This window comes from Leucoraja erinacea, chromosome 6 (assembly GCF_028641065.1).
Source record: "Leucoraja erinacea ecotype New England chromosome 6, Leri_hhj_1, whole genome shotgun sequence".
In the NCBI taxonomy this organism is placed as follows: domain Eukaryota; kingdom Metazoa; phylum Chordata; class Chondrichthyes; order Rajiformes; family Rajidae; genus Leucoraja; species Leucoraja erinaceus.
This window is the reverse complement of record NC_073382.1, coordinates 49,359,134-49,383,811: the sequence shown is the minus strand read 5'-3', so window position 1 is coordinate 49,383,811 and position 24,678 is coordinate 49,359,134. Positions and strand designations below refer to the sequence as shown.

Sequence of the window (24,678 nt, the reverse complement as noted above, 5' to 3'; positions counted from 1 at the left end):
TGCAAGTAGGGAGAAATGATTGGTTGGACATGGAGGAAACAAGGTCTCGTTTCTGCAGTACATCTATGACCATTACAATTTCTGAAAGTAACTGATTAAAAGTAACAGTTACATTTCTACAAAATGATTGAGTTAAACAAAGTTCTCAAAAAAAATGTTGAGAATGGAGTTTCAGATGCACAAGGCATAACCCAACATGGGAAAGCACGCCACCTTTGTACACGTTGAGCTTAGACACCCAATCCACAAGTATATTTCTTCAAAGATCACGGGGCCCATTGCAGATGGCAGGCCTTAAATATCCAACACCCAATCTCAAAGAAAACATTTTACTATCATTTAAGAAATGAATAACCATTACATTTAGGTCAGCATCCGAATGTTACAAAGCAAAAACAGACATTTTTGAAGTAGTAAAATAAAATTTCTGACCATGTTCACAAAAAAAAAGAAAAAGTCATACTCGGCTGGCAAGTATAAAACTCAAATATTCTTTGCTAGTTGACACAGTGGCACAACGGTTGAGTTGCCGCCTCACAGCACCAGGGACCCGGGTGAAATCCTGACTACAGGCGCTGTCTATACAGAGTTTGCAACTGCGTGAATTTTCCTCCTACACTCCAAAGATGTACAAGTTTGTAGGTTAATTGGCTTTGGTAAATTGTAAAATTGTTCCCAGGGTATAGGTTAGTGTACAGGGTGATTGCTGGTCAGTGCAGACTCTGTGAGCCAAAGGGCTTGATTCGGCATTGGATCTCTAAAGTCTAGTTAAAAATATTTTACATACTGCCCAGAGAAGAAAATTGTCCAATCTTTCAATAAAACCTATGTAATAGATAACTTAACAGATAATTTATCAAAATTATCATGGTCATACAATGAGCCTTGTAAATCCAATTTATAAGTGATTACTTGCATGAAAGAGATTTAACAATATTTTCCATTTGAAACTCAAAGGAGGAGGAGGATAATATTATTGGCTGTTGTCACCTTAAACAAACATATCGCTGAAAATGGATGGCGATAGTTACACACAAATCCTTCTGAAATGGATCTCTTGGCAAAAAATATCTTCTGGCGTACACATGTGAAATATTTGAAACATGTGCTTAGACAATGAAAGGCTAATTTACAGTCAGACAAGTCATTACTTCATAGCTTGAAGGTCTCTCATAACTGCAATTTTGTCAACAGGGCAGAAGGAGGAACAGCTTTTTCATTTTAGGAAGATAACAAATGCATGCTCAGATGGATGGGATTCTGATTATAAATTCAACATTGCACTTTCAGGATACTTAGTACCTTTGTTTTTGTTTAAATGAGGACCATCTATGCACAGCTGAAACATGAGACAGATATAAACACATTCATAATCCATAAAATTGGTAAGCGAGACAAACATTTTTGTCAAATTATGTTTCAAATAAATCAAAACAGGTACAAAGTAGCATATAGGTGCACAACCTTTTATCCGAAAGCCTTGGGACCAGACACTTTTCGTAATTCAGAATTTGTCGGTCTTCGGAATGGAAATTTTTTAGCGTAGATTTTAATGGCTGGCTCAGTGGTAGAGTGTTCGGCTCATATCCGCAAGGTCGCGAGTTTACGCCTTGATCCCGGCAGTTACTCGGTCGCGAGTTTGAGACTTCAATGTCGTTTTTTCTTGCAGAATAAATGTTTGTATGAAATGCAGTGTAGGAGAGGTGTACTGACTGTGTGGACAGAACTTTGGAAGTGATTGCCCACCAGTCTAAAAAGCCGCTGTGTCTCCCTGTCCCTGGGATAGCAGGGGGCGATCAAACAGCACAATACCCCCCTCCCCCTCCAACTCCAGAGGAATCCGCTCCCCGATGGGCCGCTACGCCGACAAGTGGCAGTTTGCCCACAGCCCGAGCTGCGCCACCCCAAGAACACCTTGCACACCATCAGCTTCTGCCCCTACGTGTTCCTCTGGAGTTGGAGCGGGGCTGGGCTGGAGTTGCTGCTGGCTGTGGGTCTCTGGGATCTCCATGCTTGCAGTGGTCCTGGGGGTCGCTGTCCCGTTGGTCCTGACATCTCCGGCCACCCCCCTGGACTGGAGCTGAGACTGGGAACTGTACCGCCCTTGCCCCCTCCCTCTGCAACTGCAAACAACCCCACTCTCCTGCAAGGGCGCTACAGTTCCCGGAGGATAGCAGGTGGCCGGAGACGTCAGGACCAACAGGAACCCGCTCCCCGATGGGCCCCTACGACGCCCCGAGCTGCGCCCCGTCATCCGCAACCCAGGTTCCTCTGTAGTTGGAGCGGGTGACTGCACTGGCCTGCTGCCATCTGGGTTGGCTGGCCTGCTGCCATCGCCGACGTGAAGACAGTACAAAGCCCCCGCGCCGGTGCAATGAGCGGGGAGCTGGAGAGGGGAGGGATGGGGTCACACGCATGGCCGGGGAGCAGAGGGGTGTAGGTGGGGTGAAACTGAAGGGAGTGACAATCTGCTGCTGCCGAGTTAAAAAGTTCCCACGCAAGACTCACGATACACTGTGTATCGTGTCTACCGTGGGAACTTTTTAACTCAGCGGGCAGGTAGCAGCATATTGTCAATTATTAACCCTCCCGCGCAATATACCCTCACCTTCTCTTTTATGAATGGGGTTTAGTTCCCCTTTCTTCGAGGACCAACCGGAGGTTCCGCTGTCACCTCTGCGGGCCGCCCTCGGTGAACGTTTTCAAGGACCTTTCTTCAAGGACCGAAAAAATGTCGCTATTCGGAGGTTTTCGTTATTTGGATCTTCGGATTAAAGGTTGTGCACCTGTATAACTTATTTCATTATTGTTCGAGAATTTGGAATTCAAATGCAGAGGATCCCAAAGAAATAATTTTCTCTCATACGACATGTATACTCTGCTTCGAACCTGCACTCCGATGCAAGTTAATCAGTTTAAAATTTAATTTTAACACCCACTGTGGGGGGGGGTGATGGGGGAAACTTTAATTCTTAGTCCCCTACCTGGTCGGAGAGGCGGGGAGCGGGCAATGCCTTACCGGGTTGCCGTGCAGTAAGCTCCGGAGCACTCATCGCGCAGCTGGGGCTGTGGGCGTCCGGCCCCGGTTGGAGCTCCGACCCCGGCAACTCTACCCCTGGCTGCGCGGCGTTCCAAATCCAGCGGCGCCCGCCCGCAGCCCCAGCTCCGCGATGTTGGGAGTCGGCGGCCACAGTGCTGGGATACCAGCGGGGAGCAGGCAATGCCTTACCGGGTCGCCGTGTGGTAAGCTCTGGAGCGCTGTGGCCGCCGACTCCCAACATCGCGGAGCTGGGGCTGCAGGGGTCCGGTCGCGGGCTGCGCTGGATTTGGAGTGCCGAGCAGCCAGGGGTAGAGTTGCCGGGGTCGGAGCTGCAACCGGCGCTGCCCGCAGCCGGACGCCCGCAGCCCCAGCTCCGCGATGTTGGGAGTCGGCGGCCACAGCGCTCCGGAGCTTACTGCATGGCGACCCAGTAAGGCATTGCCCGCTCCCCGCCTCTCCGACCAGGTATGGGACTAAGAATTAAAGATTTACAATGATTCCCCGGTGTCCGGGGAGGAGGCAGCCGCTCCAGACTTTTCAAGCCGCCCACGCTACCTACCTAATCAACACTAAAAATCTTCCATTCGGAAATCCGAAAAATTCCGAAATCCGAGAAGTGTCTGGTCCCAAGGCTTTGGATAAAAGGTTGTGCACCTGTAGTGAGTTTCCCTGTAAAGACTTTGTCACAAGTCAGAACATTACTAAATATGCACAAAATAATTTAAAAAAAACATTACCCTCTTGTAATTTAGAAGCAAGGTGCTAGGTTACACAAAAGGACACCAAGTGTTGGAGTGACTGAGCGGGTCAGATGCTGCCTGTCCCACTGAGTTACTCCAGCACTTTGTGACCCTCTGAATTATTGTGTTCATTTGGCAGTTCCATTACAAAGGGGGAAACATTTGAACAAATTCAGGTCTTTTTCAAAAATTATTGGAGTCAATAGTTTGCCAAATCCAGCAAACCAACAAGAGATTACGAACTTTCCAAATAAAAGGCAAGGCTGTATAGTATATAACATTTTGTTGGACTGCAATTATTAGCACTAGAAATATTGTTTCTATCAGACAATGGCGAAACAGAGATTCATACTTGCAAAGTTTGCAGATTTAAATCACATCCTTCCAAGCTCATGTGTATACAACATCCAGGTCAGTTTAAGATAAAGCACGGGTTCAATACAGAGTAAACCTGCAACATGCCTTTGTTTAAATTGCTAGAATGGTAAGTAAACATTTCTCATCCAGCCATCTTCCAGGATCTTCAAGTTTATATCGAGCATTATATGGCTGTATGGTAGTATCTTGTAATATTCAGCTGTGGTTGGTTAGAACAATGAAATTTATAATGCATCTTCACATATTTTATTGCAAAAAGTAAAAGTAAATGATGCTAAGGAAGAGAGTTTATCTGCTGAACAGAACTTTCCATAGATCAATATGACGACATATCTGTTCAAGAAACATGTTTTATAAAAATTATCGCACCCAATCTGCGCTGAGCAATTCAGTAGCCAGTCCATTCTGGTCAGATGGGTTTCATGTAAGACAACCATTCATAGTAATCTTCCTGTATCACAATTAAATCTTCTTTAGAAGTACCTGTACTTCAACAGAATAACTGTCTTTTCTGAAAAGCATATACTACGCTTTCAGATGTGGGAGACCTTTGTCTGGCGATTCTTATGTTACACTCAAATGGTTTGTCATCATTAGAGCAGATTCTCTTATTTTAGAATAATTAACAACGTAACTGGTTTCAACAGCAATGCCCATAATCCACTTTACTTGTTGCTTCATTCATTCTAACTTGACAAATTGCATTCAGTTTACAAACAATTGGTGGAGAGGGAGACAAGAGGACTAAGAACATCAAAAATTGAGGTTGGAAAATGTCCTGTAAATGGGCTATATATGCTTTCAAGATGGATTTTCAGCATAGAATAGTTCTTATTTAAATATAAAACTGGGAAACCGAAACTAATTAAAATCTTGGATTGTTTATTTAAACAGAACATTCCTTGGCAGTGATAAGGCTGTGAACATTAAGTACTAGGTCAGGAGAAACTCGTTAGTGGGATATTTATGTTGCGCCCTATCTGGTCTTGTGCAGGTTCCTTTGTTAAAGAAAGTTAGGAGAGTCAAAATGGAATTGGTATGCTTAAATATCTGTGCCTCATTAACTCTGACATTTTCCAGGACACTTAAATAGAAGTGATTGACATCAGAAGTGATACACCTCTGTTAATTGTTTGCCTCAAACGACATTTTAAGAGGGTTTTCTTTCCATTTAGGTTCTCTTTCAATTTAGGGTGCAGAAGATGTGTGGTACTCATCCAAGCAAATTTGCTTTGGATTCAATAGATTCACAAGTTGAGAGATTTTGACTCATTCATATCAGACAAGCTATCAAGCAGCTTAGTAAACCTTCTCAATGTTTCTGTACTTACCGCCATTGTATGTTCCAAATTTAGGTGCATTAAAGACGCAGGCTCTGTGGTATCATTCTCTCCCGAGCTCACCAACAGTCTGAATGGCTTTAGTTTTGTGGAAGTAGGCTTACTGCTCTAGTTAATTGTGCAACACTGGGAGATAAAACAATATGATAATAATCCCAGACCAGATCTTCGTGACTTTCACACATGTATCATTTTAACTTTTCTAGAATTATTGTATTAACACCAAATAAAGGGAGGCCCAATAGCTTGCTTTAAGCAGTTTTGTTCAGCAGTTAGTTAAATTGAACAAAATAGAAAATCAAATTTTAAAAGTGCCACATTCAGTACATTATCCCAATTTACGTCAAACAAAGATACTCTTCCCTGAACTGCCCAACATCTGGGACAGTGCGTCCACTCCACAACATTTCCTGCATGATTCTCACAGTAATCCTCGGTTACTTCTGTGTTCAACAAGTAGCTTGTCAAAAGCCTTGCTGCTGTACTAACTGCTGGTCTAGTTGGATGTAAGGAACCACGTTTGAAGAAAGTCCCGACCCAAAACATCATCTATCCGTGTTCTCCAGGGATGCAGCTTGATCCACAACCCCTCCAGCACTGTGTCTTTTTTGCCAGTCTAGTTGTCGACTCAATGCAAAACAACATCTGAACATATTTACTATATTTCATCTGCATGGTCTAGACTACAAAATATTGCTCTTAAAAAAGAGCCAAAATGAAAAGCTACTCATTATATCTGTAAAAAAATAGTCAATGGTAATGATATTTCCTAAATTCCACCACAATTAAATCAATTGATATGCAATCTTACATATGATACTTAATCGATAATGATGTGCATCCTGTATTCCATCTTCATAAAATCTCCTCCCCAATTCTTATATCTAACTAGACTAAGTGGGACCCGTTGGTTCCCAAGCATCTCACGGGAGGACTGGTCCCCCAACGCAATATTATATCTCTCCACCAATTCCAATATTGGTGGCCAGTGGGGGGGGGGGGCTTTCTGGAGCACTAGTATAGGTGTTGTGGGCTGAAGGGGCGGGTTTACAGAGGGCTAGTATGGACATGGCCGAATGGATATTTGGGCTGGCAGCTCAGTCACTCAAGCCTGTTGTGCTGGTAGTTGATTCGAGGCTATTCCTTGAAATTCCATTTCAAGCAGGATGCAAGGCCACCAAATTCAAGTGCAGTTTCATACCATTTCAAGCAGGGTGCAAGGCCACTAAAGACAGCGAGTCGTGACCTCTCCCTCCTCCATCTTGCAGAGACTGAGCCACGCCCACACTTCTGGGCTTTATAGTTCTCGCCCTCACCCCCCCCCCCCACCCCCCCAACCCGACCCATCAGAAGGGGCGTGGCCTTCATGGCATGATTGACAGGAAAGAGAATCTCGACATTTTTTAAACACTATTAATTCTTTTATTTTTCATCAATGGGAAAAATCCTCTTGACCTGCGCAGCGGAGGGGGACTCCGAGTAAGATGGCCAAAAATCACAGCCGTAAGTGGCAGCATTTTTTCAAAAATCAATATACAGAACAAGAAGTGGTCAAGATCAGACTTTTAGTAATATAGATAGATATATCACTCTACCATCCCGTGTTACAATAACCCCAACTTCCAGCCTCCATTTATTTAGCCCATGGTTATTTTCTTAAAGCCAAATCATTGATGAGACCACATTAAAGGTAGTGTGTGCAGTTCTAGTCATCAGCTACAGAAAGAATGTAATTAAGCTGGAAAAGGCACAGAGAAAAAAAAAAAAGATTCATAAGAATCATACTGGGACTTGGGGGCTTCAGTTACGAGGAGAAGCTGGGATTATTTCCCTCCACAGTGCAGGAGGTTGAGAGGTGATCTTAAGAGGTGTATAAAATCGCGAGCAGTGTAGATATTGTGAATGGTCACAGTCTAAAACTAAAGGGCACAGATTTAATGAGAAAAAGGGAAGATTTAAAAGGGACCAGAGGGGCAATGTTTTGCACAGTTATGTGGTTATATGGAATGGCTTCTCCCGGAGCTGTACAGGTGGGTACAATTACAAATGTAAACTACATTTGAACACATGGACAGAAAATGGGTTGCGGGAATGGGCCAAGCACAGCAAATTGGACTAGCCCAGATAGACATCTTGGTTTGCATGGACGACCTGGTAGCATTGCCTCAACTACTGGCAACATGTTCCATATACCCACTATCCTCTGTGTAATAACGTTGTCCCTCGGGTTCCTACTAAATCTTCCCCTCTCATCTTAAATCCATGTCCGTAATTTTTGATTCCCTGTCCCCAGATAAAAGACTGTGCATTCACCCTATTTCCCTCATGATTTTATATACTCTATAAAATCACCCCTCAGCCTCCCATGTTCCGAGGACTTAGGCTCTAGTCTGCCCAATCACTCCCTATAGGTCAGGCCCTCAAGCCCTTGTAAATCTTCTCTGTACTCTTTCCAGCTCAATGACATCCTTCCCATAGCTTACTCTAAATGCGGCAGCAACAACATGCTGTACGCAACATAACATCTCAATTTGTATGCTCAATTCACTGACTGATGAAGGCCAATGGACTGAAAGTCTTCCGCCACACCATTCCTTATAATTGTAATAATTTTATTTATAAGCACTAAAAAAATCAACAAAGTGCTGTACATCACTAATCATTGACAAAAAAGTTAATACACACCAAAAATAAAAATCAAAAGAAATAGAAGGAAAAGACATGTAAAATAAAGAAACATCAAAAACACCACAAACAGAAGCAAAGCCTCAGGCATGGTCAAAAGCCAGGGATACAAATGCGTTTTAACATTCCTTGTAAATTTTAAACTATCAAAATCTTGAATCATCATATATTGGTTCCTCACAACAAACATTCCACAAATTAATCAATCAGCAACTGAGCTTCAAGTAATCAATGATCTTTTAAAATAATACAGACGGCAAGGATCGACAATGCTTCAGTGAGATCCAATTTGGCAGTGCAAATTGAACTCCCAGTGAAATGCACTTAATTGTAATCATGGATAGTATTTCCTTTGACTGGACAAACAAAGGCCTTTCACTGTACCTCAGTACACGTGACAATAATAAACTAAACCATTGTGCTTTCGCAATCAGAATATGTAATGTACTTCCATCGCGAGAGACATATTACAATAAAAACGGAAATTGCAAAACCAGGAAGAAGAGTCCCGATCCGAAACACCTCCTATCCATTCTCCCACAGATGCTGACGGAAGCACTAAGTGCCTCAAACACTTTGTTTTAAGAGGCATTTGGACAAGCACATCGACAGGCAGTAAATTGTGAGGACAGGCAAATGGGGGTAGTTTAATTACGGATCATGGTCATCACAGACAACGTGGGCCAAAGTGTGTTTCTCTGCTGTACTGCTCTGTGACAATTCTCCACAGAATTATCAAGTAGTTGAAGACAGCTGAAGATGAAGCACTTTGCTTGTCTGTATTTGAATGTTTGCAGTCTGAAGGGTCTTGACTCGAAACCTTCCTATTCTCCAGAGATGCTGCCTGTCCTTGTTGAGTTACTCCAGCTTTTTGGGTCTATCCTTGATTGTTTCTTGGTGACTGCAAAGTAAAATCAATGCAAGAGTGACAGTTACTGGTACTGTTAACCCTCACATAAAGTAATTATGCAAACTACTTTCAAAATACAGCTATTGTGGGTAATGCAGAAAGGAGGCAATTTCACCATTGATGTGATCACGTATGTACATTGAGACGGGTTACTGTTGCCATCATTTCTCTAGCAACCAAATACGTTGCAACATTCATTTTAAGCATTAATAGTTATTCATTTCATTGGATTTCTCCCAATCAGTTCAGTTAGAAAACCTCCATGGAATTTTTTAAAAGTACAAAAATTTAAATTTACTCATTAGATTGTCCACCCATCGTTCTGGTATCTACTTTGATGTGGTTACGAATGGCTGCGCCGGGGGACAGTCAGTCCCTTGTGGGTTTTAGGTAGAAAAACAGCGAGTTTGTGGTTTTCCTGTATTTTTCTTTTTTTAAATATCACCACAACAAAGTCTTTCCTGACAGCTTTATCTATTAATTTCTCCAGTAAAAGAGCAGGTGTTTTGATTTCTGCATTACTCTTCGCCAGCTGGCCAGACAGAATGCTTTAAGAGGACAGGGTACGAAAAAAAAACATAGGCTGTGTCATCCACATGTAATCACCGTTTTTTGAAAAACACCTTTAAGTTTACTGCGGGTTGTTCACCGGGGCTGTTTTATATAGGAAAAAAAATGACAAACCATTCATTCTATTGCAAAGGGGGAAATAACTAGTCCAAAAGCACCAATTATACCTAATTACAGACTCTTTCGTACCTTTATTCTTTTCATAACACAGCCATTTACACACAGAGCACTTTGATTTTTGACTTTCATTTAGGTTTATTAACATCAAAGCAATGCCATCACATATCTTCTGTTCACTCTTCACCTCAGGCTGTTAGTGGGAACAGCACATGGATTTTATACATACCTGCTATGTGTTGTAACAAAACACCCACTCTATGTTATGTCCATGTTTAGTGCTGATTAATCCTTTATTCATCACTAACCAGAGGAATTACTTTAGTTATTCATAAAAATCAAAATAGTTCCTAAACATTTGGTTACATAAACATAGGTTTACAATTCAAGGCCTTATGCAGCTTTTTTGCAGTGCCTACATTAGAAATTATTCAATTTTGTTGCCCCAGTAATTTTTACCATTTTAAATAATTTGAACAGTATATAATTGCACCCAAAGTAGGAAAATGTGTGTTTAAACTTTCAAAACTATATGAAATAAAATGGAATTCATTTGTTTATTCACATTTTTTAAATGAAGAGAACTGCATCTAGAAAAGCGTTTATCAGCATCCCACAATTAATGCTTTCAAATCTTTGGGAATGGCAATGAGGACAATATGGCAAGGATAGAGGAAGGGGAAGAGACAGGTCAAAGATCCCTCTACTACTATATATAGTGAAATCTCATTTTTACTTTGATGAAGTCCTATTTTTTGCAGAACCTTCTCAACAATATCAACGAATGGGATAGAATCATACAGCATGGAAACAGGCCCTTCGGCCCAAATTGCCCATGCCAACCAAGATGCATTATCTATACTAGTCCCATCTGTCTGCGTTTGGCCCATATCACTCTAAACCTTCTTTGTCCATGTACCTATCCAAATGTCTTTTAAATGTTGTTATCCTACTTGCCTCAACTACCCCAGTTGCTGGGCTTGCAACAGTCCTCCCAACATAAATCATAAGATGCAGCGGAAGTTCACCAAAGAACATTTATGTTTTTTTTTAAATCAACAGCAATAAAGCCTAAAATCATGTCTATTGACTGAGAGAACTTATTTGAATCAGATTAGTTTAGTTTAGAGATACAGCTTGTAAACAGTCCCTCCAGCCCACCGAGTCCACGCAGACCAGCGATCCTATACACTAACACTATCCTAGGCACTAAGGACAATTTACAATTTTTTCGAAGCCAATTAACCTACAAACCTGGACGTCTTTGTAATGTGGGAGGAAACCTGAGCATCTGGGGAAAACCCACTCGGTCACAGGGAAAACGTACAAACTCCGTACAGACAGCACCCGTTGTCAGGATCGAACCCGGGTCTCTGCCGCTCTATCGCTGCACCACCATGTCACCCAAATGAGGAAGTTAAATATTCAATGTAAACACCTCCTTTCAGTTAACTCTATCAGTGAGACCAAGCGCAGACTCAGCGATCGTTTTTCTGAACACCTCCGCTCAGTCCCCCTTAACCTACCTGATCTCACGGTTGCTCAGCATTTCAACTCCCCCTCCCATTCCCTATCTGGCCTTTCTGTCCTGGGCCTCCTCCATTGTCAGAGGCCCAGCGCAAATTGGAGGAACAGCACCTCGTTTTTCGCTTGGGTCGGTTACACCCCAGCAGTAAGAACACTGACTTCCCTATCTTCAAGTAGCCCTTGCTTCCCCCCCCTCTCTCTCCACTCCCTCTCCCTTTCCAGTTCACCCACCAGTCTTACTGTCTCCGACTACATTCTATCTCTGTACTTCCCCGTCCCTTGACATCAGTCTGAAGAAGGGTCACGAAATGAAACGTCACCCATTCCTTCTCTCCAGAGATGCTGCCTGTCCCACTGAGTAACTCCCGCATTTTGTGTCTACATTCGATGTAAACATATGCACAAAGTATATAGCACACGAAAAGAAGATCAAATGTCATGTTTCTGATAACACCAATGGTGATAATTGAGTTGTGCAAGGTTTTCCGTCAAAGGCACTGGTCCGCTACAAGGTTTCCTGATTTCATATTGGACTTCTTTCCTGTTGCTCTTCGCCCCCTTCTCATGGACGATCCAAGTCCATGTTGATCACTGTTGACCAACATGGGACTGCCGACCAAGCCTGGCAACTCCACACTGACAATACTCATGATTTCAAGTCATTTCCTTTTTAGAAACAATTCTTCTCACAACAGATGGTGCTCCCACATTTTGTTTACTTCCTATAAACAGGAGAATATTTTTTTTTACTGGATTATATAAAGCTAGAAAAATAAGGTTAGCAGCCTCTATGAGGATAGAACAAAGCTAATTCTTCAGGTTAACAACTCACATCAGACTTGACCGTTTCATCACTGCCTTGCCGACTGAGAGACTTGCATTTTCCGATTGTATTTCAGATTTCCCGCATCTGCATTTTAGTATTAATTGCTTTTCTGACCTTTTTCTAAATTTCTGTAAAAGCAATTAATCTGTTAAAACCACACCCTGCCTCCACACCTCCCCCACCCTTCACATTTATAATTAAAATCACTGCATTTTGAGTTGAATTTGAGATGCGTCAAGGTGGGATAGAAATACTAAAACAAATTTAAAAGGGCGTTTTCATCCCAAGTGCTAAACAAAAAATCAAAGATTTATAGGTACACAAAATTGCTGGAGAAACTCAGCGGGTGCAGCAGCATCTATGGAGCGAAGAAAATAGGCGACGTTTCGGGCCGAAACCCTCAAAGATTTATGTTTGCCATTATCACTCCAAATTTAAAGAATCTTTATATTCATTGTGAATTGTAAATTAGTTATTGAAAAATATGCTCTACAATTGCATGAATCGTAATGAAATTCATACGTGTATAAACTACATTTAAATTTACACCAGGATAGAGAGCCAACAGTGGTTTTAAAACAAAATTCCACCCAGCATCTTTCATGAATCTCGATGTCCCAAGCTGCTCTATTGCTAATAAAGTATGGTGTTGCAATACGAGGATCTCTGCAGCCAATTGGCAAACAGCAAATTCTCTCAAAAAGCATTTTGATATGGTCAAAATTATGTATTCTGGGTAAGGTAAACCGCGGGTTTGTTTGATGCAAAAGTAAAATAACCTAGAACTAGTGTGAACAGGTTGTCATGGATTCGGTCGGCCATGCTTTGTCTAGAACATTGTCTAGGGGAATAATTTATTTTCTGTTCTGGAGAGCGAAAATTGGCTTATCCGATATCATCCTAAAGACAGTTTAGAAAGGTGCATGGAGCCCTCTTTACTTGCTGCAATGATGATCCTGTTTTAATGCTGAAATCTTGGGATTATTATTTGAACCCTCACCCTTCTGACTCAACAGCGTGTTACCAATTTAGCCATGTCTGATACCCCTTAACACAAGTAGTTCACTGGAAATAAATCCAAAATAAACCAACTGAAAATTCTCAACTTTGGCCATGACACTGCAAATCTAGAAGCAAACTTTTTCATGCATGGAATAAAGGCGACACACTGTATGTTTATTCTTGCACATTTCTCAAGGAGGTTTTCAGTGGAATTTGGAAATGGGATGGTCCTTTTCCCAAAGTACAAGAATAGAAATAAACTTCGAGTTTAGCTTTACTTTAGAAATACAGTGCATAGTTAATTTATCAAAATATAGAGTTCCAATTAATTTAACACGTGTAAGTATTGTGTTCTCTGCTTGGACTAGCCTTAATTGACAGAACCAGTGTATGTCTGCATTATCTCAATTTCCCTCATGACTATCTCTAAAAACTGTAGGCTAAGCTTTTCTGATATTGGTTTTCCCATTATTTATGCTAGAGATAGAAAATCCCATTGATAAAAAGTGTGGGTAAATCAGCGGGTCATTCCACCTATGGAGCATATATAGTGGACAGAAAAAACTTCCTTAGACTGGGATAAAATGTTCAAAGCCAGAGAGGCAAGAGGTCATAGGACTTCAGATCATTTGTTCTGCACAAATAAATGAATCAACCTTACCCTTTAAATATAGAGTGCAGAAGGATGAGGGAAAAATAATGTACCAAATCATTCAATTTCATCAATATGGTTAAAAATAACCTATTTTATTCCATTCAGTAAATGAAGTCTTCAAAGTAAGTGGTTAGTTGTGCGTAATTTTGTGCTCCTGATCACAATGCCAACTCGATCTAGGTGTATCTTATCAACAACACTAATCTATTTAGGGAGAGTCTGCAGAAAAACTCCCTAATCTCAAAAAAAGTAAGCAAAATAATAAATACCTATAAAACAGTGTCCCCATCTGCCTCAACAGTATGGGAAATTCAAAAAAAACAGACCAACTTAAAAACTACTATTTTTTCCCCCAAAATCACTTTCTGTAAATTCAGGGCAGGCCGGTAGTTTGACAGCCCTGCTTTAAACCAATGCCCTCTAGTTCAAGTCTTTAACTTACACTTGAATCACATATGCTTTAAATTGGATTAAGGGAAAAAGTTAGGCTAAATTATGCATTCAGCTTATATTCCCCTCAGCACATGAATGACTATTTTTACTCACCTCTAAAATCTATCTATATATATCTATCTATATATTTTTATATCTTATTTCGAATTTCACAGCACCAAATAAATCAATCACCTTACCCTTTTTTTTGAGCGTGAAAATAAGCCACAATTTTGTGTTCAGCGTGATGGGAAGGGGGAGGGGGGAATTTTGTCACCTAAATGTGTGAGTCTCACTACTTTTTTTCAGTGCACGAGTGCAGGCCGGTAGTTTGCAGCCCTGCTTTAATAATGCAAACATTTTATGCATAAGAAAGTTCCATTTTGTGAAACGTGGAGCCTCACAAAATCCTGCTAATAATTATTTTATGCAAGTTCCTGCTTTAAAACAGTTAAGTTACTTTAAGAGACCATTTCAGAAATTATGGCACTCAACTAACAAATTAAAGCAAACTAAAAAAAATAACATGTTCCCTTTCCCGACTCTACCTCATAAGTACTTTAACGCTGTTAACAGAGAAAAGGGAAATTAATCTCAAGGATCAAAATGGAGAAAGTTGGAGCAATTTTGCTTAAATGGTCATTCTAAGCCCATTCAGATCTGCGTATGGACAGAGTTACACAACATGTACACGGCTGGCCCAATTTGTCCATAATGATCAAGTTGGCATTCAAAGGTATCAAAGGTATTTTATTAGTCACATTCACATGCACCTAGGTGTAGTGAAGTGAAATGCTTTTTGCCATTTTGCAGCACACAAAAAAAATACAGACATAACACCAATGAGAGTCTTAAACACAAAGAACATCCCCCCACAATGGCTCCCACCATGAGGGAAGGCACAAAGTTCAGTCCCCAACCCCAGTTCACCCATAGTCGGGCCCATTGAGGCCTCCACAGTTGCCTCTACGGAGGCCCGATGTTCCTGGCCGTTCTCGCCAGGTGATGGTGCTCCGGCGGCGGGAGAGTCCTCCCAGCGGCCTGGGAACCCTGGAACGGCCGCTTCCGCACTGGAGGCCGCGGCTACCGAAGCCAACAAGGCCGCGCCGGTTGGAGCTCCACCACTGGCGATCTCATCGAGAGATCCCAGGCTCCCGATGTTTAAAGTCAGCGCCGCCGCCGCCCGCAGCTGGTCGCTCCACAGACCCAGAGCTCCACGATGTTTTACCCGGCGGTCTCAGCTCACTGGAGCTCCAGTGCGGCGACCCGGGCAAGGCATCGCCCGCTCCGCTCCGCGATAGCGCTCCACCGGAGCTCCCGAAAGCGCAGTTCTGGGCAGACCCCCAGGGAAAGGCATCGAATGGGTCGAAGCTGCTCTGCGAAAAGCGCTCCAGCGACTGTGAAAAAGGTTTCCCCCCCCGCCGAAAGCCGTGGATGAAAGAGTCAGACTCCCAACAAAAGCTTTGCTGGCTTAAAATTAAAATAAAACACAGACACAGCTGTGGCTGGGCAGCCCTACATTCTGCGTCCCCCATTCGTCGTGGGGGACTGGCTGCAGTTTCCACATCAGCTCGCGTCCCAGGGACTGGCTGCAGATCTCAGGTCGGCTCGTCTGCCCCGACCCCACAAAATCAAATTGAAAAAAAAACCCGCGGATTTTCAGGTTACGGGCCGGATTCAGCCCGTGTGCCGTAGGTTGCCGAACGCTGTCCTAGGTGTTTGGCCTCATTGTGGTCCTCCCCCATGTTTTACAACTGATTAACCTGGTTAGTTCTATCTCCGGCTGCTTCATGTTGTCGGTGGCTGCACATCCAACCAAGAAAGAAGAGAAGGGAAGAAATGCCACGTCACTCACAGCCGTCAACCGACTCGCTTCCCCTGACCGCACAGATCACTCTGATGTGGCGCAAAGAGAAAAACTGTGCAGGGACTGAAGACAGCGTGAGAATTTTGTCATCAGCGTGAGAGCGTGCAAATTGGCTGAAATGCATGACTCTCACGCTGAAAGCGTGAGAGTTGGCAGCACTGTCTAAGGCCAGGATGTGACAACACACACATACACACACACAGGGAGACAGACACACACATACACACAGGGAGACAGACAGACAGACACACACACACAGGGATGCACACACACGCACACAAAGAGACACGCACACACACACACACAGGGAGACACACACACACACACACACAAACACGCGCACACACACACACAGGGAGACATTAAAACATTCTTCTGCTACAATTTAGTTTAACCACTATTTTTGCTGATCATCCAGTTCAGATTTTAGTAGTGATATAATGTCATAATATCTCTCCCCCCACTTCCCCACCAAGGTGGAAAAGTCAAATACCAGTAGGAAAATTTAAAGTTTTTTTTTATTTTTTTACACGGAATGTGGTAGGTGCCTGGAATGCGCTGTCAGGGAGGATGTTGGAAGCAGATACTGTGACAGCATTTGAGAGGCATTTGGACAGGCACATAGGCAGGGAATGGTGGATATTAGACCCTGAGCAGGGAGCCGGGGTTGACACAGATAAGGTGGGTCCAAGGGGTGTTCCTGTGCTGTTCTACGTTCTATGTTCACGCTTAAAAGTTATTTTCTCAAATACAACCTGTTTTCATTGTTTACCTTAACTTCAGGACAGTCAGCTGCTGATTCAATTAATTCTTTGTCTGCAGCAATACCTACTCTCAATGCTAGTGCACACTCAGCCACAATAATAGAAACTTGACACTGGCCATAAATATTAGATTTTCACCTTCAACAGCCTTTTTCTGCAGCTAGCCATGAATAAAACAAACTGTGCAGATGTTACTCAAGTTCTAATCTTCATTGTTCTAGGATCCAGCTATTAGTACATCAGTGTGGGAACAGAAACTCATGGAATGCTTTTATATAGCTATGCATACAGCTGCATAAGGAACTCAACAATCCCTACAGCATCTTATTTTTTCCACAACGTTTATTAATCATGATACAATTTGTTGTAAATAGTCAGGTTAGTGTATATGCAAAAGCATAGGAAGATAAATTCCGTCATTAAAAAGTGATAAACAAGTGGCAAATCTGTACAGTTTAGTTGAAAATAATTTTAAATAATTAAGCCAAAGTAGTCATGAGTATCAACTGATTGTACTCCTTCACAGCAAGAAGTATAAAATGGTATATGAATAAATAGAGAGATATAAATAAATTTATAGACAGCATGAAGGCACCGTTAGTAAAGCAATTGTCTTGAGGTTCAATATGGAGGTTGACCATTTCTTGTTATCAATACAATACAATACTGTTTTATTCGTCACATTGCACATAAAGTGCTAGTGAAATGAATTTGCCAGCAGCGGTACAATGATAAAGAACACACGATACACAATTAATATTTAACACAAACATCCACCACAGCAATCATCACTGTGATGGAAGGCACAAAAATTGGCCAGTCCTCCTCCATTTTCAGGTGCTCCTGGTTTCTTCTACATTCCGAAGATGAGCGGGTTGGTAGTTTAATCGACTACCATAAATTGTTATAGTGTGTCGGTGAGTGGAACCGTCTGGGTGGAGTTGATGAAAATGTGGGAAGAATAAAAATGGGATTAATGTACGATTAGCATGAATGGATGGTTGGCATAGTCTGGCCCATAGGGTCTATTTTCATATGAAGTCCATGACTTTGAAAGGTAAAAATGATGATTGAAAAAGCTTACCACACTGAAGAAATTCCAATCTCGCTTTCCCTTAATTTCCTTTTTTTAACAAAAACTATTATGCCTCCTCCATTTGCTAGCCAAAAATCTCATTGCTTAATTGAAGATAAGACCGTTGACTGCATTGATTGTTCAGGACCTAGATAGTTTACTGCTACAGCAGGACCAGTTCACACAACCAACAACATTCAAGGCACAAATAAATATCCATAAAATAGAATAGTTAAGGATGTTAAAAAATATTAGTACTGAAAAACTATCAAAGCTTAAGGTATGCAAGTTGAAGGAGCTGATTCAAAAGCATGTAGAATACGGCTTTTAAAGTATTTAACTGCTTTGCTTTTATAACTTTAGGATGTCCAGCTTTAAAGAGGGTGCAGAGAAGATTTATTAGAAGAGTACTATGGATAAAGGGAGATGAATGAACCCAAGATTTTTCTCTTTGGAGCAGGGAGATGTTTTTTATAGAAGTGTTCGAAATACTTAAGAGTTTTGATAGGAGTGAAAAAAGAAAAAACTTTTTATACTGGTCAGAAAGTTGGTAACCTGAGGAAATCACCTTACCGACTAAAGTGGGATATTTCTTTTAAATTATTTTAATCTCAAATTTGAAAGTATCATGGGAAAGATTCAATAGATTTATTTAAAAACAACTGGGTTTACTTGAAATTAAAAAGTCCAATGAAGACATCTGGGGAGTGGGATGTCTTTCAAAGAGTCAACACATGGGCAATGAGCTGAATAACCTTGTGTGCCATATGAAACTATCACCTTTTTACTTTTCAAGTAAACATCCAGTTGTTTTTAAATAAATCTATTTAATCTTTCCCATGATACTTTCAAATTCCTCCAATTTGATGACCTCGAAAAGATCATCCACTCATTTATCTCCTCCTGCCTTGATTACTGCAACTACCTTTACGCTGGCATCAGCCAATCTTTCTCTGTCCCGCCTGCAATTGGTTCAAAACGCCGCAGCGAGACTCCCGACTGGCACCCGGAAAAGGGACCACATCACCCCGATTCTGGTCTCTCTCCACTGGCTCCCTGTGCGGTTCCGAATCAATTTCAAGCTCCTTCTTTATGTATACAAAGCCCTTAACGGGCTTGCCCCCACCTACATCAAAGGTCTGCTCACCCACCACACCACCTCCAGGTCCCTCAGATCGGCCAACTTGGGGTTACTGTCCATCCCGCGGTCTAGGCATAAGCTCAGGGGCGACCGTGCTTTTACGGTTGCAGCTCCTAAACATTGGACAGCATCCCTCTTCCCATCAGAACTGCCCCCTCCATCAACTCTTTTAAGTCTAGACTTAAAACTTATTTCTACTCTCAAGCCTTTCTTGAGGTCCCTGAGGGAGCACGGTATGTATGTATTTACGTATGCATTGTTGATCTATGTACCACCGTTTGTAGCACGTTAGTACCTGCACTTTGGTCAACGAGAGTTGTTTTTAAATGTGCTTTAGAAATAAAATTGACTTGACCTGACCTTAAGTCAAAACTGCAAATACTCAGATCAGAATTGTTCCATCAGCCTTAAATATTGGAACTGCGTCACGGGAGAAGTTAACAATTAATGTGGCAACTTGTTCAAGGGAGAAAATAAAATAAAAGCTATTGGTCAGGTGTTTTAATCAAAATGTGTAATCTCCGAGTAAAGATTGGTATTGAGCTTTTGTTCGCCATTTCAAATTCTTTAAAAAAGCCTGCCATCCAAATTCTTTTAAAAGTCAGCAAAAAATGAATAGTTCAACAAAGGAAGAGAGCTCTGCACACACTTTTGGTATAGTAATGAAATACCAGCTAGGCTTTGCAACATACCTTGTAGAGCACAGAGAACAGTTGTCAACAAGACTATGCATGACTGCAATTAAATTATAAAATAGTAAGGAAACAACCATTTGAACTCTGTGCCAGCTAAATATCAGGTAACTCAACCATGGATGAATTACAGGGCTTTGCACTGCTATTAGTTTATTGCCCATGCTGTTTGCATTTTGATCAATAACACCAATTTTGTTTGAACCTGGATGAGAACAATGCATTATTATTAACACATTGTTACCCTACATGCCATGGTCAAAGATGCATTTAAATGAACACAAAGGATGTATTTCTAAATTTAAAAAACATTCTGGTGTTCAGATGAAGAATAAAAGGTGTGCTTATCTCTGATGATGAGCCATCTAAATAGGCAGATGTCAAGCCACGTTTACTTCAAATTCACATTGATTTTCTAAAAATGCAAACTGCTGTCCAGAGAACTGCAAATGATGGAAACCTGGAAAATACACACTGGAAATACTCAAACGGCCAGACAGCATTCTATGCAGTAAAAAACAGAGCAAAGTAATGTTTAGATTCAGATCAATGACTTCATCAGAAGTGGAAACACAAGGGAAAAAAAGATGAGGTTTATTGTGTAGTGATGGTTTGGGATGGGTGGAGGGAGGGTTGGGGCAGAGGTATAGAGAACAAAGGCGATTTCTGCAATTAGATGAAGACCTAGTTTAACCAGGTGAAACACTGTTTTTGGAGGCATCTAATTAATAGATGAGGATAGTTTGAGAATTTTTTTAAAGGAATATATTTGAAGGAGGCAGAAAATAGCAGAATGCTGGTAATACCCTATAGATTAGGCACCATCTGTGGAGAGAGGGAAACTGAATGAGGTAACTTGCACCTTTAATGAAATCAAATATTCCGTCAATTCACGGAGAATTAGAATCGCAGCATGGAAACAGGCCCTTAGGCCAAATTCGCTGAAGCCTATCTAAGCTTGTTCCATTTGCCTGCTCTCGATCCATATTCCTCTCAACCTTTCCTAACCATGTAACATCCAATTTAGAATCGTCATAGAGCATCACAGAGCGTGGAAACTGGCCCTTCGGCCAACCTTGCCCACACCGACCAACATGTCCCATCTACACTAGTTCCACCTGCCTGCACTTGGCCCATCTCCCTCTAAACCTACCCTATCCATGTACCGGTCTAAATATTTCTTAAACATTGCAATAGTACCTTCTTATCAAAAACTTCTATACTCAACACCCTGACTGATGAAGGCCAATGTATCAAAACCATTCTATAACACCCCACGTACCTGTGATGCCTCTTTCAGGGAACTATGCGTCTGTACTCAAAATCCCTCTTCTCTACAGCCTAAAGTTTACTCTGAAGGTCATGCCCTTGTTTGATTTCCCAAAATGCAATTAATGAATTAATATTAAATGCAAAGTAATTTGCAATTTTTCCATACCTAGATTAAATAAAGTGATTTAATCTAAGACTGAACCGAGTGTTATACGTGTCCAACTTCAGAGATAATTGTTCTGATATTAACTTCTCACTTCAGAAAACTGAGGCAGTAGGAGAAAGGCTTGACAAAACCATCACCTGTCAGTTTCCGGAATTGATATCCTAAACTAAAAATAGTTGTTATTCAAAAACAATAAGATAATAATAATAATAAATTTTATTTATGGGCACCTTTCAAGCGTCTCAAGGACACCTTACAAAAATTTAGCAGGTAGAGGAAAAACATGTAAGGGGAATTAAATAAATAGTAGAGACATGACTAGTACACAAATTAAAGACAGAATTCAATTCAAAACACAATAGGAGGTAATTCATGCACAGATGAAAAGGGAGGGGGACGTGGGGCTAAGGATAGGCAGAGGTGAAGAGATGGGTCTTGAGGCGGGACTGGAAGATGGTGAGGGACACGGAATTGCGGATCAGTTGGGGGAGGGAGTTCCAGAGCCTGGGAGCTGCCCTGGAGAAGGCTCTGTCCCCAAAACTGCGGAGGTTGGACTTGTGGATGGAGAGGAGACCGGCTGATATGGATCTGAGGGACAGTGAGGGTTGGTAGGGGGAGAGGAGGTCAGTGAGATATGGGGGGGCAGATGGTGGAGGGCTTTGTAGGTGAGGACCAGGATTTTGTAGGTGATCCGGTGGGAGATGGGAAGCCAGTGAAGTTGTTTGAGGACTGGAGTGATGTGATGCCAGGATTTGGTGTGGGTGATGAGTCGGGCGGCTGCGTTCTGGACCAGTTGGAGTCGGTTGATGTAAGTGGAGCTGATGCCAAGGAGAAGTAAGTTGCAATAGTCCAGTGGAGGAGATGAAGGCATGGATGAGTCTTTCAGCAGCGGGAGGTGTGAGAGAGGGTCTGAGTTTTGCGATGTTGCGGAGATGAAAGAAGGAGGTTTTAATGACATGGCGGATGTGAGGCTCAAAGGAGAGGGTGGAATCAAAGATCACGCCAAGGTTGCGGGCCTGGGGAGATGGGGAGACAGTGGTGCTGTTGATGGTGAGAGTGGAATTATTGATTTTGCTGAGTGTGGATTTGGAGCCTATGAGGAAGAACTCTCTTATCGCTGTTGAGTTTGAGGAAGTTATGTTGCATCCAGGTTTTTACAGCTGACAAACAGGAGTTGATATGGGAGGGGGGGGAGGGGGGTTGTGGGGGGGATTTGGTGCCGAGGTAGATCTGGGTGTCATCGGCGTAACAGTGGAAGTCCAGGTTGAAATGGCGGAGTATCTGACCAAGGGGGAGGATGTAGATGATGAAGTGGAGGGGGCCGAGTACGGAGCCTTGGGGAACGCCTTGAGTGACTTTGGCTGTAGCAGAGGTGTGGTTATGGAGAGAGATGAAGTGGGATCTGTTGGAAAGGTAGGAATGGAGCCAGCTGAGTGCAGAGTCTTCAATGCCGAGGTCTTTGGGTCTGGTGAGCAGGATGTTATGGTTCACTGTATCGAAGATGGCTACTAAACCCCTTCACACTAACCAAATATGACCTTTTGCACTGTGATTTCTACAATTCATGTTAGCTGCTAACACCACTCTACCACTAGAAATTTAAATATACAGTCAACCAGGAGGTCACATGTATAAAAATAAAAATCACACCATAGCTCCAAGCTCCTTGAAAGATTTCAGATTTTTGCAAAAAGCTTTTTGTTACACTGCTACCCTCTACAAAGCTGAACCTATTGCCGACTACATTCCTTTTCAATCACAGTCTAAATGGAACCCTATATAATGCTCATGCAGACTTGTTCATTCACTTAAGAATCCCAGCTCTCTGCCAGAGTTTGCAAGAAACTTGGACCTGTTGGGCAAGTGCAAGGATGGATATATTATCTTCTGTGTCCTTTTACTTATCTCTCTCATGGTCATACTCTCCTATTTCGATCACTGACCAAATCTACAGACACAAATGAAGAGGCATAACTGTCTCCTGGTACAAAGTGTCGAGGTAACTTTCTCCCTCCCTGTAGTCACCAGGACACCAACTGATATGAAGTTCCTCAAGCTACAGACAGTTTCTGTAGATGTGATGCTGAGAATCACTCTGCTTACTACTGGCTCCTACATGGTGCACCTATGATATGTCACCAGTCCTGTAGGACAAGGACTCGTCGCATAAGTTTAAATAAAAATCAAGCTTTTCAGCTGGTTAGCTGTTTTAAGCATAATTTAGTCTTATTAATTGCCTAGTTTTAAAGTTACATTATTTGTTTTTTTTAAATTGTACTGGCATAATTTAGAATCAATTATTTCAAGATTGAAAACACCTGTAATACTCACTATCCTGTGATCACACATTGGTTATTTTTAACATCTTTAAAACTCTTGATTCAGTTTGCAGCTGCTGATGCTTCTTAATAATTCAACTGACATTTTCTTTTAAAGTACAGAAAAAAAAAACCCTTCCTCAATTTACCAAATTCCTCTTTTAGCAGGCTGTGAGATGGACCCATGCTTATACTTTCACCATGCAACTGAAATGAATCTTCAAATGGTTGCCCAATAACACAAGTGTACTTTAGAACTGTTGGGTTAGAAATGTATTTCTGCCAGCTGCTGGAGTAGGAATTTCAATAGCTTGTGGATCTTTCAGTTATATCAATTATTACAATTATTAGGGCAGCGCAGTGGTGCAACAGTAGAGTTGCTGCCTTACAGTGCCTGACTACAGGCAATGTTTGTACCGAGTTTGTACGTTCACCCTGTGACTGCGTGGGTTTTCCCCCGGTACTCTGGTTTCCTCCCGCATTCCAAAGACATACAGGTTTGTACGTGAATTGGCTTTGGTAAAAATTGTAAAGAGTCTTTAGTGTGTAGGACAGTGCTAGTGTCAAAAATGTCTGCTTCCAGAGCCCCAAGTTGATCTCACAAATGCCGTTTCATTTTCATGCTAGGAATTTGGATGGTTTGACATCAATAGTCAATAGTCAATAGTCTATTTAATTGTCATTTGGACCCCTGGAGGTCCAAATGAAATGCCGTTTCTGCAGCCATACATTACACACAAATAGACCCCAGACACAACATAATTACATTTTACATAAACATTATGAAGGCCAAAAAAACTTATCTCTCCACTGCACTCTCTCCCCCCCCCCCCCCCCCCCCGATGTCAGAGTCACAAAGTCAAACGATGGCGATTGTGTACGGGTGGTGCGAGGTCGCACATGGATCTTGGTAAAAACCCGGTGTGCGCTCGCAGAGTGTCCAAAGCCGCGCGGGGCAGTGGTGTTAAGAGCTCTTTAGAAGTGTTGCAGGAGACGAAAAGCGGTCCCTCCAGGGATCCGCGGGCTAGTGCCGCCGTCCGCAAAATGTCTGCTTCAGCAGCAGCCCAGCAAGTTGATCTCACACGACGGCGAATAGCACCAGAGTCCCCGGCTTCTTCCTGTTTTTGCGACCCCAACGACATGAGATCCGCTAGAAAAGGT

The 24,678-nt window shown here is 42.1% G+C and overlaps 1 protein-coding gene across 3 annotated transcripts in view; it reads right to left on the bottom strand.

The window, feature by feature from the left end:
• micu2 (mitochondrial calcium uptake 2) overlaps window positions 1–24,678 on the bottom strand; it is a 285,685-nt gene that overhangs the window by 238,700 nt on the left and 22,307 nt on the right. Inside the window, exon 1 of one of the 3 annotated variants that reach the window (XM_055636972.1) lies at window positions 5,490–5,510. The exons of the other annotated variants lie outside the window; for them this stretch is intronic. Coding sequence (XP_055492947.1) covers window positions 5,490–5,495 — 6 coding nt within the window. The 5' untranslated portion in view covers window positions 5,496–5,510. Of the gene's footprint in view, window positions 1–5,489; window positions 5,511–24,678 lie in introns of those variants that run through there. 3 annotated transcript variants of the gene reach the window in all.